This window comes from Ovis canadensis, chromosome 11 (genome assembly GCF_042477335.2).
Source record: "Ovis canadensis isolate MfBH-ARS-UI-01 breed Bighorn chromosome 11, ARS-UI_OviCan_v2, whole genome shotgun sequence".
NCBI classification, from domain to species: domain Eukaryota; kingdom Metazoa; phylum Chordata; class Mammalia; order Artiodactyla; family Bovidae; genus Ovis; species Ovis canadensis.
This window is the reverse complement of record NC_091255.1, coordinates 21,844,935-21,862,632: the sequence shown is the minus strand read 5'-3', so window position 1 is coordinate 21,862,632 and position 17,698 is coordinate 21,844,935. Positions and strand designations below refer to the sequence as shown.

At 46.1% G+C, this 17,698-nt stretch overlaps 1 protein-coding gene and 1 long non-coding RNA gene across 5 annotated transcripts in view; one reads left to right on the top strand and one right to left on the bottom strand.

Annotated features, from left to right (window-relative positions):
- Nucleotides 1–17,698, top strand: part of ACACA (acetyl-CoA carboxylase alpha) — a 244,316-nt gene that overhangs the window by 203,558 nt on the left and 23,060 nt on the right. For all 4 annotated transcript variants that reach the window (XM_069602731.1, XM_069602732.1, XM_069602734.1 and 1 more), the window contains 5 exons: nt 1,734–1,830; nt 4,999–5,095; nt 5,971–6,106; nt 13,883–14,060; nt 16,134–16,246. In XM_069602731.1, coding sequence (XP_069458832.1) covers nt 1,734–1,830; nt 4,999–5,095; nt 5,971–6,106; nt 13,883–14,060; nt 16,134–16,246 — 621 coding nt within the window. The remainder of the gene's footprint in view (nt 1–1,733; nt 1,831–4,998; nt 5,096–5,970; nt 6,107–13,882; nt 14,061–16,133; nt 16,247–17,698) is intronic.
- On the bottom strand, nt 8,803–11,935 carry LOC138447208 (uncharacterized). Its single transcript, XR_011259733.1, has 3 exons — nt 11,849–11,935; nt 11,314–11,403; nt 8,803–11,103 (listed from the first exon to the last, which is right to left on the bottom strand). It is a non-coding gene; the product is annotated as an uncharacterized lncRNA (long non-coding RNA).

Here is a 17,698-nt window from a genome sequence, read left to right as displayed (position 1 = left end):
GCTCTAGAGCCTGGGAGCGGCAACTAATGAGCCCATGTGTCCTAGAGCGCATGCTCTGCAACAAGAGAAGCACCCACGCAGCAGTGAAGACCCAGCACAGCCAAAAATAAATGAATGAATACAATTATTTTTAACCAAAACTTCGATAACCCGAGGCACTTAGAAGTTTGGTTTAGAACCCTCGTCAAAATCTGAACCCTTTTTCAGGAGTTGAACAGGTGTGTGTGCACGTGTAGATGGGCATTATCCTGGCTATTATTAATGAGAACCACAGAATAAAATGAATTTGTGATAAACTAAGTTTTCTAGTTTTTGGATAATATTTTTTTCATCAACTCCCTAGTAATTCATCCTGCTGTCTCTGTGCAGCTAACACTCGCTCCCAAATCGAGTGACTTCAGATTTTAATTTAGTGGAAGCGTTAAAGAAAGCAGATGATTCCCTGTGATAAGTTAAAGCAGATATCTTCTAGGTGAAAAGTTAAAGTCATTTATTAGAGGAGATAGTGCCACGATATTCTTCAAACTGACGCCCAACACGAGCCCAGAATCTAAACGATCGGCTTTGGGCTCACGATAGAGAGATAATTTTGAAATGGATGATCACATTTTACACGGGGGCCATAGAGGCAAGGGATGTAGAACACAGTAATTACAAGTTTAGTCTTGATAAAACACTCTCCATCCCGTTTAAGTCAGCAGAGGTTAGCTTGCTCGGATCTCCACTTTTAATTGGTTTTGGACTTGGGTTTTTAGGGGGCGGAGGGCCACGCTCAAATTAGAAGACTCACTGAGAAATGGTGAGCTGAGAGGGCAGCTAGGAAACAGCTGTTTGCAGAGGCTTTGATGGGGCCTTGGTCAAACATGGATACCTGTGGAACAGAAGTTGTTTCTCTTAAAGTAAGATGTTGAAAGTCATGTGTCTTGCCAGTGAAGGAAATCCCATGCACAAGGGAGGTTAATGACATTAAGTTTAGGTATCAGAACCTCCTATTTCTGATACCTTTTAAGAGTATATGGGCATGGCCCTTTCTTTTAGTAGGATTATCCTTGTCAGCGGTAAATAAAGCAAGTGTATCTTGTTGCTTTTCTAGCAGAGAAGCTCTTCCCCAAATTGGAGTCCTCATCTGATCGTTTATATTGATACTTATCATTTGCCTATCTTCATATTTCCATTGAAAGAAAATCAGTGGAATCAAATTTTAAAATATTACCTGTAATAATTCAATCCTGTTTCCCTCCTTCAATGCAGAGCATGACTGTTAAATGAATACAGTTTGTGCTATAATGATATAACAACAGCAAACAAAAGGAAATCAGTGGAATCAAACAAAATTGTAAGCTAAGTTTTAAAGTAGAAATAGGCATTTTGAAAACATCTTTAATGACTCGGCTGCCTTTTGACAAATGTTTGTGGTGTTTCGTGAAAGAAGCCAGGTTATTTATTTAAAAGCATGCAAACTCTGCTAGCTGAACCCCATCGTTTAACAATAAATGATGCTTTCGCTGATAAATGATTCTTTTTATTCAGACTAGCAAATGAAATAGGAGATGAGGTCTGAAGGCAGATGAACATTGAGCTGCCTAATGTTTCCATCTACGGTAATATGTTTAAAAACAACAACAGACTCCCCCAAATAACCCCTCAGGTCCAACCTTCCACTCGCCAGTTCTGGTGTATTTTGAATGAACTGATCATCTTTATATTCTGTTTCCTTGCTTTCCCTCCTGTAGCCCAGAAAGGTCAGTGGTTGAGTGGATTTTTTGACTACGGCTCTTTCTCAGAGATCATGCAACCGTGGGCACAGACTGTGGTGGTTGGCAGAGCCAGGTAAGACCTCTTTTGTTTTGGAAGCAACAAGATGAGGTGGTTAGATAGCATCACTGACTCAGTGGACATGAATTTGAGCACACTCCAGAAGGTAGTGAAGGACCGAGGAGCCTGGTGAGCTGCAGTCCTTGGGGTTGCAGAAAGTTGGACAGGAGTTGGTGACTGAACAACAATAACAAAGGGCCATATAGGTTTTTACCATTAATTCTCTCTTTGGCTAAATTTTCTAACAGTACTGGATTATAGTCATGCCCGAGGCAGCCTGACTGGAGCCCTGGTTCCCAGTGGTCATTCAGCATGTAACTCCAGTGATGCATTTAGTCTGAAGTCTGGTTTTGACAACATTTCCTTTTCACAATGCCAAAAGCAAAGCTCTCTGGGGGCCGTAAAGCCCAACCACAATAGCTCACCAGCAACACCCCCCTACCACGACCTTCAAAGAACATTTACTTTTAAGAGTAGGTTCCCAGTGAATCAGACTCATCCACTTCTCTCTGTGACCCCCCTGAAAGATCGGTGTAACGGAAAGAAGTTCCGTCAGGGCGTCGAGATCATTCTGCTAACAAATGCACTGGACTGGCTTATCATCAGATTTGAATTACAAAAAAAGAAAAAAGGAGTTGACCTGAAACAGGGGTAAAATAAGCTGGAATAGTTTGCAGGAATACCTCTATTTTTCAAGTGGGAAATCGAAGTTTCTATTAAATTTTAATACCCACTCTGAGAAGCGCTTCACTCAACAGCGAGCCCTGCACGGAATAATCTGTGCTGCTCACCGTAACGAGCACCTGCCAAGGCTGATCTTAATCTGGCCCCGCGCCACGGAGACACGCCGCCCCGGGGACCCACATCTGGAGCTCACCTGCCTCTCGGGGGCAATCAGTTTCCCTTATCTTGGTGAAAAGTGGCACCTGCTCCAGATTCTCAAGCATGCCACGTCGGGGGGAGATTTAGATTCCAGCCTCGAAAATAATTCTAGGCTTTGTGGTTGTCTCCGCCCAGCCGGTCAGCAGACCTTGTGTTGCCAGTGACAAGGAGCCATCAGATGGCAAATCCCACAGACGGGCTCTTTCCCTGTGGGTCTGAATAAGAGTCAGCCTGGAGTTGGCCCCAGTCATGGTTCCCTGGGACTAGTTCCAATTTTTTCCCTGGCATCCCAGGCTTCTGCCTTACCATGGGCTTCCAAGTCCCAAGGAGGATTATTCTTTGTGTCTAGAGAAGTCCCACTGGGGAGAGAGCCCCCCTACTTGGGGGGGGGTTTGTTATAGGGAGTCTTTGAAGGACACTGGGACCAACTTTTTGAGAAAGCATCTCTCAACTATACCCTGCTTTAGTTTTCCCGTCCGTAAAAAACATGCCTGATTTTAAGCCTCAGATAAACCAAACCTTTGTTAATGTCTTTAAGATCCTCCCGTGGGAAATAAGAGAATAATGCTTTCCACTTATGATAGGAAGAGGGCTTGTTCTACGAGCAAGATCAGTCAAGCTTGGCTTCGGTTAGCTCCGCCATTGTTTATTGCAGCACTCACCCTGACTTTCTTTCCATCTGATGAGTTCTGGGCTTCTCACTCCAAACCACATACGCATGCTCACAAGTATATAAAACACAAATGGAGCCAGCTTCTTTCTAAAGCAATGGCATTTCGAGAAATAAATATAAATGTATTCTTCTGGGATTGTTACTGTAAGTGCTGCCAAAACTCATCTTTGGTATGTATGTTTGGAATATGTGTGCTATTGGCTGTAAATTGTCTTTTATTATTCCATGGCACCTTGTCCAGGGACACACTATAAAACAAGATGTAGCATCTTCATGTGCTAGCCTGATAAAATTTATATGAAGTATAATAGAAAACAGAAGTTGTTCTGAGCTGTTTTCAAGTTCAATAAATAACTGTAATACTCGGATAAAGATGTTCTTTATTAGGTCACATGGGCCCTAATATATAAGTTATAAGTTACCGATTTAGGGTGGCTTTTGCAATTACAAGTTTCCAGTTGGATTGTTAATCATTGTGAACAGAAATATTTCTGAACCCTCCTGTGTACCTGCCGCTCGTTGTCTGGTTGTCTAGAGGGCTTTTGGTTCTGATTCAGTGCAGGCAAGTGACAAGGGGGTGGGTGGTCCCCACTCTGGCCCCTGTCAGGCCTCTTGTGATGACAGGAATCCATCTCCAGTAGCCAGAGTGACAACTGAAGACCATCCTCCACGGAAAAGTTTGTCGTGGAGATGCTGTGGGGAATGAGAGGCTATAACCCGCTCCAGCCCCAGCCCCAAGGAATGCAGTCAGAAGGTGAAGATTGAAGCACTTTTTCCAGAGTGAGGACTCACCCTTACCTTGCAGACTCGCTCACACTCACCCACTTTCTCTCTGCCTTCCTGATTTTTACTAGGAAATCTTTATGAGGACCAGGTGTGGGAGGGTGTCATGAAGTACAGATGCAGAGGCTTTGGGCCCCTGAAGAACTTTTTTTAATTAACAGGGCATGGAGATTAAATATATCCTTCCAATATAGATCGCCTGTTCCACCAAGGTTACTTCTGAAGGTTATCGCTGGCCCCTTGCTCTTTTCCAATGGAAGAGGAAGTTGAGGGCTTGTTTAACCACCTCCCGACACTTGGTGTATATCTTTGATCATCCTACAACACGCCTGCAAACTCCCCATCCATACGCCCTGTGGTGAGACCTACTCTCCCGTCACGTCTTACCTGGAACCCCGTCATTAGTAGTCCACAGACAACGACAGCTCTGTTACAGTGAAGTTTCAGGTTACCACCACCTGTCCAACCATTCCCCTCCATCTTTACCAAAGACCTGCTGTGAACTGAGCAGTTTCACCGATTACAGTGATTGGATCTGTGCACAAGATCTCATACACGTACTAGGCTGTTGAGTCTCAATGCACAGGCTTCCCTGGTACAACCCTTGGTTTAAATTTATCCTGTGCTGGGGAATAGGAGTGACTCTGAGGGTACTTTCCTTCCAATTTACCATATTTACCAAATCTGTGAAGTAATGTTTTACCCCAGGAAGAGTCCGATTTCCCCCTGCCTCTGTATTTGTTTCCACTTCCCCTCCAGCAAGGTGTTGATGTAGGATTGGAAAATAAATGACTAGCTGTAACAGTGACGTCCACCAGGCCCTCACACGGCTCGTTCTTTATCAGGCTAGGAGGAATACCGGTGGGAGTAGTTGCCGTAGAAACCCGAACAGTGGAGCTGAGTATCCCGGCTGATCCTGCAAACCTGGATTCTGAAGCCAAGGTAGGTCACCTCTAGTACCCTGAGTGCCCATGCTTGGGGCTCTGTTTTCCCCGCTGCAGCGCCGTGGATGTACTGGGAGCATTACGAACCACCAATTTTAGAGGCGAGACAGTCAGCAGCCTTGAATGAGTCTAGACCATCACGTGCTTACTTTTAAGATGACTCGGAATGCACTGCCAGCTAAATTCTTAGGTCTTTACAGTGGTCTTCCGGATGCTAGAAAAAACAGTCTCCTTTTGTGGAGAACGTGGTCTTGCAGGAAGACGGCTGAGATGATGCTGCGGGCTCGCTGGTCCCGGGTTCTCCGAGTACACGCATGGCAGAGCTGCTTCTGGAATTGATAAGGACGCCTGCCCTCAACACCAGACGTGAATGCCGCAGTCTGGATTAGGTTTTCACAGCCTGACTAGGGGTTGGGGGAGGGACAAGAGGAGGTTATGCAGTGGGGGCCCATGCGTGTGTTGACTAAGCAGAGGAGGGAAGCTGCACCAGGCACAGAGGTGGCTGCATGTGGAGACTGACCAGGGGGCTTGCTGGAGTTGTGTAGTCAGGTCACCTCAGGTGGCCCTGGGAAGCACTGATCGAGAACGCCTCAGGTCCCATCCTTCCCTTGGAAAGCAGTAAGGTTCCCCCCTTGGGGCTAAGGAGGGGCGGGTGGTGGAATCAAGGCTGAAAAAGAGGCATATTTAACAAAGTCCAAGAGCCAGGATCCTTTCTTTTTTATTTCAAAGATGCGGATCTTGATGAACAACTTTGGTTTAAATTTTTTTTTTTTTTTTTTTAAGTTTTTAACAGTAAAACCTCGCCCTCTTGAAGAGATTCCCCCTTCAAGCTGTGTCATTATTTGTGTCTTTCTCTTTGGCTTTTCCCAACAGATTATCCAGCAGGCTGGCCAGGTTTGGTTCCCAGACTCTGCGTTTAAGACATATCAGGCCATCAAGGACTTCAACCGTGAAGGGCTGCCTCTGATGGTCTTTGCCAACTGGAGAGGCTTCTCCGGTGGGATGAAAGGTGACTGGTCCGGCCCTGGGCTGGAGGGGTGGGACTAGTACCCTGAACCCTGTAGCAGAGGGTGGGGAGTGTTCATATCACACAGAGCCTCTGGTTGTCCTGAGCACATCACCCTAGGCTTTGGGGGGTTGCTGCTGCTGCTAAGTCGCTTCAGTCGTGTCTGACTCTGTGCAACCCCGTAGACAGCAGCCCACCAGGTTCCCCCTTCCCTGGGATTCTCCAGGCAAGAACACTGGAGTGGGTTGCCATTTCCTTCTCCAGTACATGAAAGTGAAAAGTGAAAGTGAATTCACTCAGTCGTGTCTGACTCTTCGCGACCCAGTGGACTGTAGCCTACCAGGCTCCTCTGTCCATGGGATTTTTCAGGCAAGAGTACTGGAGTGGGGTGCCATTGCCTTCTCCTTGGGGGGGTTACGCTCTGAGATACCTTCCGAGTTGTAACTGGAGTGGGAAAATTCATTTTTAACTGCTCCATACAAAGTTTCAGAACCTTCTAAGGGGGTTATCTAGGTGGACCGCTGTTGGAGGTTTAGTGAGCAGTGGACTTTCTGATGGTCCTGAGTCGTGCTAAGTCCCTATGCCTCGCTTGTGGCCATTCTCTTCGTTGGTGTTACTCTTTAACGCTCTACCCTGACTAAGATAGATACTGAAATTAGCCCTCATCAGGAGAAAATGAACAAATTCGATACCATAGGGTGTTGTCGGTGGCAATCTGTGCTGTGTTTTATGATGATCCGACAGCAGCCCCAAGCCTGTGGCTCCAGCGCATTAGACCGTGATTAGGAAGGCCCTGCTTCGTGCCCGAACTGCCATTGCCGAAACTCCTCTGTGTGCAGAGCCATCGTGGGCGGTTCTGGCAAATGCACTCTCTCTCCCAGTGTCACAGAGCTTTCTCTCCAGTGGCCAGAGGTTCACGGCCGTGTGGAAGCCAGAGAGGACTGACTCAGGGCAAGCGTGAGAGGGGATTAGGGGAGGAGAGGGAGGGGGAGTCGATCCTGTGAAGTGAATAGCGTGATCCGAGGGAAGGCAGAGAATATGTGAGGGAGCGAACTCAGAGTAGCTTGGGGCAGGAGCACCTCCTGCCTTTGAGGGAAGAAAAAAGTGGAGAAGTTATCCTCTTTCAGATCATTAACTGTGTGTGGAGGGAGTGAGAGCCTTTTGCCAACACCTTTCCTTTCCTTGGCCAGGAAAACCCCTGCAAGGATGGCAAGCCTCCCTACCCAAATGTAGACAGCCAGGCAGTTTTTATGGGGTTTTTTTGTTTTGCTTTTAGTTGAAAAGGCCCCCTTTGTCCACATTTATTGGAGAACTACCCCATCTTGCACTTTCTTTGGGGAGACTTGGCCTATACATGCAAATTAGTGTTTGTATACGTTCCTATTCAAGGTGAGTTATTTTTTGACCAAGATAATAAATCAGTGGAACTACCATGAGATACTGAGAGTCTAGGTTAAACAAGTCAATCCTACACATTTTTATTGAGCTCCTATGTGCAGGGAGCTATGCTACTTCAGAGAAAACAAAAATAAGTCAGGAAAGACATTGCCTGCAGGAGTCAAGAAAAATGCCCTGTGCAGAAAGTTAAACCCATGATGTATAAACAAAACATCGCAGTGTTCAAAAGAGAATGATGCTATATGGGCGGGGGGAGCTGAAATCCCTTTCGTTTATTTTTTTGTTTGTTTTTATTTTTGTGGCCATGCCCCATGGCATGTGGGATCTCAGTCCCCTGATCAGGAATCAAATCCATGCCCCCTGCTTCGGAAGCACAGGGTCTTAGCCGTTGGACTGCCAGGGAAGTCTTTGAAATCTCTTTCCTGTATGTATGTTTGAGATGCATCAGATTTCCCTTGATCCCAGATCCCTTGCCTATAAGATTTGCATTAAAAGGCGCTGCCCAGGTGGCACTAGTGGTAAAGAACCCGCCTGCCAACGCAGGAGACACAAAAGATGCAGGTTTGACCCCTGGGTCGGGAAGATCCCCTGGATTGGGAAATGGCAACCCATTCCAGTATTCTTGCCTGGAAAATCCCATGGACAAAGGACCCTGGCAGGCTTCAGTCCATGGGGTCGCAAAGACTTGGACATGACTGAGTGAAAAAAAATAAAAACTTTAAGACTTGGAAGAGAATGCAAATGTTGTTCTTCCTTAGCTACCTCTTTTCTAGGAAACATGAAAATTCACTCATCCTGACATTACTTAGGAGTTAGTCAGCCTGGCTACTTTGTCCCAGCAAATTTAGGGCTCAGAAGCTTGTGATGTGCGGCTTGTAGGGGAAGCTTAATTCTGCTGCACATTTGGCTCTGCCCCAGATTGGCTGCTTGCCCTGTAACCATAAGAGCAACAACAATTAAGATTCATTGAGCTCTTTTCACCAGACACCGCACTCACCATTTTACATGCATTATCTTACATAATCGTCACAACAAGCCCCTCTAAGGGGTGAGTTATATTATTATCCACAATTTACATAAATTGAGACTTTAGGTTAAGTAAATTTCACAAGATCGTTTAGCTAAAAAATGAGAACACAGATCCATTTTAGTTCCTGCAGCACAGTTTAGAGCCACGAGCCAGAACAAGACCAAGTTGTCCCAAGAATAGAATATCTGGGTTCCTGAGAAAGTGTAATTGTCCACCTACCTCCCCTCTCCTTTGGGATGATTGTGACAAGAAACTGCAAGAACTCAGAAAATGAGTTACTATTTTTTTTGTTGTAAAATACACATAACATAATGTTTGTCATATTAACCATTTGTAAATGTATAATTTGTCAGCATTAAATACACTCGCAATGTTGTGTAACCATCACACTTCTCTATACCCCAAACTTTTTCATCATCCCTGACATAAAAGTCTATACCTATTAGATAGTAACTCCCCATCCCCACCCCCATCCCTAATCAAAAATGAATTATTAGCCTGATATGGAACAAGATCAGCTGTGTTTTCTGCATTTGTGGTGCTGCTGCATTCATTTACACATCGCTTAAGACAAATAAGCTTCGGGGAAGATAGAGAACAGTGTGGAGGGGAGGGGAGGAACAGCCTCCCCCCCTCATATTTACATACAGGTCAGGATGTTTCCTACATATTATCTCATGTAAAGGGACCAAAGCTGAGAGTCATTCCATATCCCTTGGGGAGATGTTTGCAGTTTGGGTTTCAATACTGGCTGGGGATTATGCAGGGAGGGAAAATAAACAATTATGCCATCCCTGAGTACACACAAACACACAGCCAGGAGCCGACTGCACTGTGGGTAAAATGACTCCAAAATTGTGTGTAATGAGTAGGAAAAGATTAGAGACAGCTCTTGCTATGCTGAAAATTGACATTAGTGGAGAGGGGGAAAAAAAAAACTCTTTACTAGTCGGCCTAGGAGGTCTAATTCGAGCAGTAAAAATATAAATAAATAAATAAAAGCATGTCAAGATGGTATTGGTGCTTTTTCTCCCAATGAGCTCTATCTGGCCGGAAGGCTATTCAGCATAATGCAAAATTAAATTATAAAAACTGGCTGAATATTTAGATGGAAGAGCCATTTGGAAGCAGTTTATTTAGACGAACCGGCAATGACCCACAACAGGGAGACATCAAGCGTGAAATTTACTAGAAATTAGCACCAGGGTCCCAGCCTCAGCATGAATAGCTTGATAGGATGCAAATCCCAGTGATATTAAGCTGCCTCACTGCTGGTGCTACAGGGTCACTCTCAGTCGGCTTTTCATGTTATACTTATTATTTTTTCCCAGGACGGGTTATAAATAACAATAAAAAAAAAACACATTTATTGAAAACTTTAACTGGAATGAAAGTCTTTTAAAGTCTCTGATTACTTGGATGTTGAAATACCGCACCAGCCGGCCATAATGAACTCATAAGAGACTTGATGTGTCTGTGGCCCGTGTTCGCCTGACGTCTGCCTTCAGCTCCTAAGATAATCTCGCCCCAAGCCAATGAGATCTGTCTCAGTTTGGAGAGCGTGGGGCACTGCAGAAACACCCTACCACCCTCCTCCCTCGTCTGGTGCATGTGGCCGCGAGGAGTATCCGTGTTGGGTAATAATGAAGGCCCTAGACAAAGTTGGTGCTGGGGTGCCAAGAACACCCTGGGAAGGCTGCGTGATCACCGCTGACACAGATGGGTTTTGCTCAGAACACTAGAAATCTGCAGGCTCCCGCCTCTCCGAGGATGAACCTATCAGTATTTTCCATTCCCGTTGCGTTTCTCAGCTCCAGGAATTGACAGTCAGCATATGCATCGCTTTACAGTTCCCCAGACTGATGTCTAGCCGAAACCCTTGGGGATCCCCCTTCTCCTGCTGCTCTGGCCGTGCTTTTGCTCTGTCTCTGAAATATGAAGGGATTTCAAACAAATGTGATTCAGATTGTTGCTAAGCGCTTCAACCTGCCTTGCAGAAATGTCTGGTTTGGGGCAGCTGGGACCCAGTACAAGCATGTTGTGTGTAGAGTTTGTGCATGTGTTTATGATATTCTAACAGCCTTTGTTGCTTTCTGCGTGTTTTGATGGTTTGGATTGGCGGGGGTGGGGGGGTGAGGGGGCTGTTGATGGTCCAGGTTAGATGGGGGCATTGTTTTCCGTTCCGAACTTGTCAGGTTCAGTGAAGCTTGATGCTTCTTTTCTGCTCACAGTCTTGGAGGCCTGAAGATAATTGTTTGGCAGTCAGATGCAAGCCCTGCACAAAGCTGCTAGTACAAGTTCTGCTATCTCTGAACATAATCGAAAGTCCAGGCAAAATTCAGAAATACTCATTTATTCATGTCTCTCTTGAGGCTTTCATTTGGCTCAGCTGTTGCGTCAGATGCAGGACAGCAGATTATTTTGGTCTCATGCTCTTTTCTCGGATTAACAGTGGTGGGCTAGGAATGTAGCAGCAAAGGGACCTCCCCAGTGGTCCAGTGCTTAAGACTTCATCTCCTAAGGCAGGCGGTGTGGGTTCCATCTGTGGTTGGGCACCTAAGATCCTACATGCCTCGTGGCCAAAAAACCAAAACACAAAATAGAAGCAATATTGTAACCCATTCATTAAAGACTCAAAAATAGTCCACATCAAAAAATCTTAAAAAAAAAAAAAAGAAGAAGAAGAATGTAGTAGTAGAATGTTGACTTAATAAGAGCCAGAAAGATCTAGGTTCAAAGTCTCAACTCTGCCTCTTACTTGCTTAAGCCTCGGTTTACTCACCTGTCACTTGGGTACAAGAAGAAGTTTTCTGATGATTGATTCATACATGTGTGTATATGCAGTCATGCTCCCTGGTATACAGTAAGCTAGCTGTGAAGATAAAAAGAGGGACCAAAGTCCATTTCACAAAAATAAAATGCACACATACTCAGCTTTATCCCAAACAATTTGCTTATGCACAAAATCAAGGTTTTTTTAAATTATACACGGGAAGTACATTTTGAATAAAGTCCTCTCCTTTTTTGGGAGCTGGGTCTGTTCATCATAGTACAGAGCTGGATTTTGATGTAGACATGTCTTTAACGGAGCCAACTTCTCTGGTGGGCCAGTGGTTAATAGTTTGCTTTCCCATGCAAAAGGATGCAGGTTTGATCCCTGTTCGTGGAACTAAGATCCCATATGCCTCACAGGCCAAAAACCAGAACATAAGCAACAGAAGCGATCTTGTACCAAATTCAGTGAAGACTTAAAAAACCCAACCCCAACAGAAGTGAGCGAAGAGGCTGGAAACACAGTCATTTGCCTCTTAACTTACTTTTTGTTTTTCGCATGGAACGACTGTTTTGTGCCGTTTCCTGTTGTTCCACATTGTCGGTTCATCTCCGCTTCCCGTTTCTTCTCCGCACGTGATACCACTGAGGGCCACTCCTTCCTGTTACTCAGTTTCTGAGACTATACTCTTGGCAGCACTGAAACATGTACTGCTAAGTACACAATTATTTTATTATGTAGCTCTGGTTGAAATATCCACTAAAGAATTAATTTAGTTAAAATAATTTGAACTGAGCAATTATTTTCATAACCACGGAATTAGCGTAAAGCGCTTTAAGTCCTTTATTCCCTGCTCTTCATACAGCAGTTGGGTAATTAGCAGTAAATTTTTTGGATCTTTGCTTTCCTCCCAAAGGAATAAATGTCTTTGTTCTGATCATATATACGGAGTGTATGACCATTCACATTCCACATAGAGTTTTTCCTGGGGCAACTTCGGAATTGGGGGATTCCTGCACAGACCAGCCAGCCAGGTTGGAGCAGTGGAGAGAGGCGCACTTCCTCCATAGTTCCCTTGTGCTCACTGATGATTCATGTAGAGAGAGGGCCGTTTTTACTTTGGAGAAAGTAGCAGTTTAATTTGCCAGTAACTACAATGAAAGCAATTTCTCTTTGGTCTGCTCTTAAGTTCCTGAAAAAATCCTTCTTTGCTTTGGCTTTCCAGACTGATTTATTCCAAATTGAGATCCTCTCTTTGATAGGAAAGTTTGAACTCAGTTGAACCTGCTCTTTGGTGCTTCAAAGGATCCATTGTGGTTCCACTGAAATACTCATTAAACATCTGGAATCATAAACCTAAAACTTTAGCAGTGTTTAGACTTCAGTGAGCTAGGAAATGGGGAAAAGCCATAGATTATTGGGAAATAAATAACTGATCCCGCTTTCTGAGGACTGACTCTATTTTCACACCAGGGGTCCCTTTTCTTCAGGCGGCTTCTGGCCTTGGCTGGGGGGGAGGGGGCGCGGAGGGGTGTTACAGAGCATGCTTTTTTGCAGAATAAAGAGGTGGTTCCTCTTTTCCTGTGGTTGTGTGATATTTCCAATAAATACATACGCATTTAAAACGTTTTCTCTCATTGATACCCTGATAAAAATGCAACTGATAAAGAATTGATTTTTTTCTTTCTCGCTGTGTTTTTTGCAAAGCCTGCATGTACTCATTCATTTATTCAGCAGACGCTTACTGAGCACTGTGTTCCAGGCACCGGCCAGGACCCTGGGGATGCAGAGATGCAGTTTTTTGGAGATAAAATATTTGAAGGATCCAGTTTCATTAGCTGTGCATTCGGAGGGCTTATCATATGCTAAGTATCATGAGAAGAATTGAAAAGAGCTTGAATAGTTCCTTCAGAAAACTTAATGTAGTGAGAGAGATCACATATTGACATGAAAAATACTCAACACTGGTAGAGCGAGTGTGAATTAATGTGGTGAAACCTGAGCACAGAAATTCAGGGAAGATGTAAAATGGAGATGCAGTCCACAGGGCCTGCACCCTGTATCTCCTGAAAGACAGTGCACTTGTTTTTTTTTTTAAAGATGTATTTATTTTAGTTTTGGCAGTGCCGGGTCTCCGTTACCGCGAAGGCTTTCTCTAGTTGCGGCAAGCAGGGGCTCCTCCTCGTTGTGGTGCATGGGCTTCTTGTTGCAGTGACTTGTGTTGTGGAGCACAGGCTTAGCAGCTGTGGCACATGGGCATAGTTGCCCTGCAGCATGTGGGATCTTCCTGGACCAAGTGTCGAACCCGTGTCCCCTGCAGGGGCAGGCGGATTCTTAACCACTAGACCACCAGGGACACCCAGACAGTGCACAGCTGGCATGCTTTTGAAGGTCACCTGGTGTCTTAAACAGGGCACAGCTGGGAACACCAGCCGCTTTAGTCTCCAGGACCTGGGGTGGCTGCACCCCCAGACCTGTCGCCTCTGGCCACGAGCAGCCTTTTTTCTCTGTGTACCATGATGGGAACAGTGTTTGGAAGCACCGCTTCATGGCCTCTGATTTGTCCCTTTCTCCCCAGATATGTACGACCAAGTGCTGAAGTTCGGCGCTTACATCGTGGATGGCTTACGGGAGTGCTCACAGCCCGTGATGGTCTACATCCCTCCTCAGGCCGAGCTCCGAGGTGGCTCCTGGGTGGTGATTGACCCCACCATCAACCCGCGGCACATGGAAATGTACGCGGACCGAGAGAGCAGGTAACGCTCCTTCCGTGCTTCCTCTCGCTGCCCCTGGGGAGCCTTTCGCTGTGGGGTGTCCTCCGGGAGAGCCTGTCTAACCAAGGGGCCTTTATCTGACTCAGACTGTCCCCAGAGGGCTCCAGGGTCACAAAGCTAGGCTTTCTAGGTAGCATCCGCCAGCACGAGAAGGGAGCCAGGCTGGAGTCAGACTTTGCCAGTGTGATCCCCCACCCTCGATTCTTTTACCCTGAAATTCTCCATCTGGGACCCCCAACTTGAGAGATTGTCTCCTCTTCGTTGTTCAGATCGACCTATTCAGTATCTCTTTTTTTTTATTAATATTTTTTTTCTTTTCTTAATATGGACCATTTTTAAAGTCTCCTTTGAATTTGTGACAGTATTGCTTCTATTTCATGTCTTGGTTTTTTGGCCACGAGGCATGTGGAATCCTAGCTCCCCGACTAGGAATCGAGCCCACACTCCCTGCGCTGGAAGGCAGAATCTCAACCACTGGACCGCCAGGGAAGTCCCTCACTGTCTCTTTCTTAGGTGTGTGGCGGAGGTGGCTTACAGCGAGGTGGGGCAGAAGGACTGAGCTGTTAGTCTGGAGTCCTGGAGTCTTCACCAGACCCTGCCGCAGGCTAGAGGGGAGCAGTCCTCACTCCCTGAGCTGCTTCCCCGTGTCTGTGGGACGAGCTGGACGACCAGCTTCGCGGTCGCCGTGGGTGCTTCGCGGCACCCACGTTCTCTGGTTCCAACCCAAGCTTCTCCCCCAGGGCCAGTGCCCCCCTCGAGGCTTGGAGAGCAGTGTCCGCAGCTCGCAGAGGACTGCAATGAAAATCCCAAGCTTCCATTAGTCCTTGGCGCCTGAAACAAAATGGACCAAATCCAACTTCCTTTCGTGATCTGTTATCAGCCCTTTCATAAATCTTACGTCATATTTCCTTGACATTTCCACGCCAGTCCATACATCCAGTTATCTTGTTAGAGCACCTATGTCTCCCCTTCCCCCAAAATTTCAGCCTCTTACTTCAAAAGCTGATTAAGAGAATCCAGTGGTTTTATTGTCAAATCGCTGTGCTAACGTTCTATACTTAAGGACTGACTTTTAAGTCCCAGCTTAGCCTCTGATCTGATATCAGATTATATATATATACACGCATACACATACACATATCAACCAGTGAATGTGTTAGCTGCTCAGTTGTGTCCGACTCTTCGCGACCCCATGGACTGTAGCCTGCCAGGCTCCTCTGAACATGGAATTTTCCAGGCAAGAATAAAGGCGTGGGTTGCCACTTCCTGCTCCAGGGGATGTTCCCCACACAGGGATTGAACCCATGTCTCTTGCACTGCTGCACTGGCAGATTCTTTACCATAGGTGCACCTAGGAAGTCACTATGTGTGTATATATATATTTTTTTAATAAAACCTTCTACACTTAAAAAATTATATAAATGTAAAATAATATACGTATGTATATAATTTTTTTTAATGTGTAGAAGGTTTTCTTAAAGGTGTTTAGGGTGAATTTCCTGGTAATAGAACATCATCAGTATGTTCTAGAAGTGACCCTGAAGCCCTTCACCCTGTCATTTCCACGGCGGCAGGCTGTTTCCTCTCCCGCTTGGCCTGGCCCCGTGAGCCCGAGTGCCAACGGCAGGCTGCCGTGTGTGAGTGGGACTGGTCGGCACCCACGCCCCTCTTTGCGCAGCATGCGTGATGGAGATTGTTCAACTCTCACTGCACCTGCAGCAACTTCTTTCTTTTCTTTTTCTAGAAAATGTGACTTCTTTTACCCTTCTCAGCTGTAGATGGTGGAACCTGTATCTTCTCCCTTTGAGACAGAAGTAGACTGATGTCATAACGAGAATGATTCTATTTGCTTTCTGCCAGGCCTCTCTCGCAGCCCACTTAGACTCTCTGGTGCCTGCTCCTCTCCCCAGGGTTACCTCTGTGAACCGAGGGTGGGCAGAACCATAGCGAAGCTATTTCCTGGTTCACAGACTATAACCGGCCTCTCTCTGTTGTCTCCTTGCATTAAAGTGCCTCTGTTTCTGTTTTGTCTTCCTTCCGTTTTCTCTGATCCAGGGGATCCGTTCTGGAGCCGGAAGGGACAGTAGAAATCAAATTCCGCAGAAAGGATCTGGTGAAAACCATGCGTCGGGTGGACCCAGTCTACATCCACTTGGCTGAGCGACTGGGTATGTCTGCATGTCCTCCTGGCAAGTCAGTGAGCCGTTCAGCTGATTTGCAATGAGTGCATTCATAGGCCAGGGGCAGAGGTGCTGAAGCATTTGATCAGATTCATGATAATCTTTATTTACTGTCCTCTCTATGGCAAGAACCTTGGTAGAATGAAACAGCGTGTGTAATAGGAGGGGAAGCGGGCCCTAAAAAGGCAAAAGTCACCCGATTTTCCTTCCGATATTTCCTTACAATTCAAGCAGCTCATCTTTCTAGGCTTGTGGATGTCCTTGTCCAGAGTGGTTAGCGGGACACCGCTGTTGGGGCAGGCTGGCCAGGCAGAAAGCATGGTCAGCCTAAGTATCCTGTGCCTGCTCGTCTCTTTGGACGAGCCTGCCTCACTGCTGAGGGATGTAAGAGTCCGTGTCACGGGACGGGAAGGCCACAGCCCTTGCCCAGCGGCGTGCTAGGGCCATCCCGAGCTGGAGAAGTGGAAGCAGAGAGCGCCCACTGTGCAGGTACAGCAGAGGCCAGGCAGCAGTGCCCCGGGAGCATCTGTGCTCCGTGCGTCCAGCCTTTACTGGGTTGCTCACTTGTTTCCGGGGCTTTTGGAAGGTTCATGCGATTTGAACATTGGACTAAACCGTGGGAGCCCTGTGTTGAGTCCAGAGCCTGAAAGAGTTTCCAAGTCTCTTAAAACACTCATTTTCTGCCCAGGTCTCCCACTGAGACCTTTGCTATGTTAGTAAAAGATCATCTTTTGTTTGTTGGTTTGGTTTGATTTTGTTTTTTTTTCTAAAGGAACAGAGAGATTATCTTTAAAAGGTAGTGAAATCCAGTGAATGGAAGACGTAAAACGAGATGCTAGCTCTTTATGTTCCACGTAATGGTTTAATTAGTGAAGTACCATTGGTGAGCCCTCTACATCCTCCCCATCTAGAGACACAGAAGCTGCTGGGTGTGCCCGCCCTCACTCTGGAGCCCTGAGCCGTGCACGGGCGTGTGTGCAGGTCACATCCGACTCTGTGCAACCCCACGAACGCAGCCCTCCAGGCTCCTCTGCCCATGGGGCTTTCCAAAGTGTTTGCTGTACACAGCGACTCGGGCTACCATAAACCCTGTTTGTGTCCCATTGTTTGCCGTTAGGAAACAACTGCCAATAACTCTCACCCAGCACAGCCTGATCCTTTTATAGGATCTGCACACAGACAACAAGAAATTGGCCAGGTTTCTAAAATCTGTTGCCACCCAGAATTGTTGAGGTGTTTTTTTTTTTCCCCTTCTTTCTTCTCCAAACAGGATAATTACTTCTGACCAACCCCATACACTTTAATTAAAGTAACTGCAGCTCAAGTGCAAGTTCCTCACAACTGTACACAGAGAGAGCTCTAAAAGCTTCACCACCGATAAGCATCTCGCTCAGATGCTCATAATTGCTCCCAGCATCCGGCGATCGTTGCAGCAGTTTT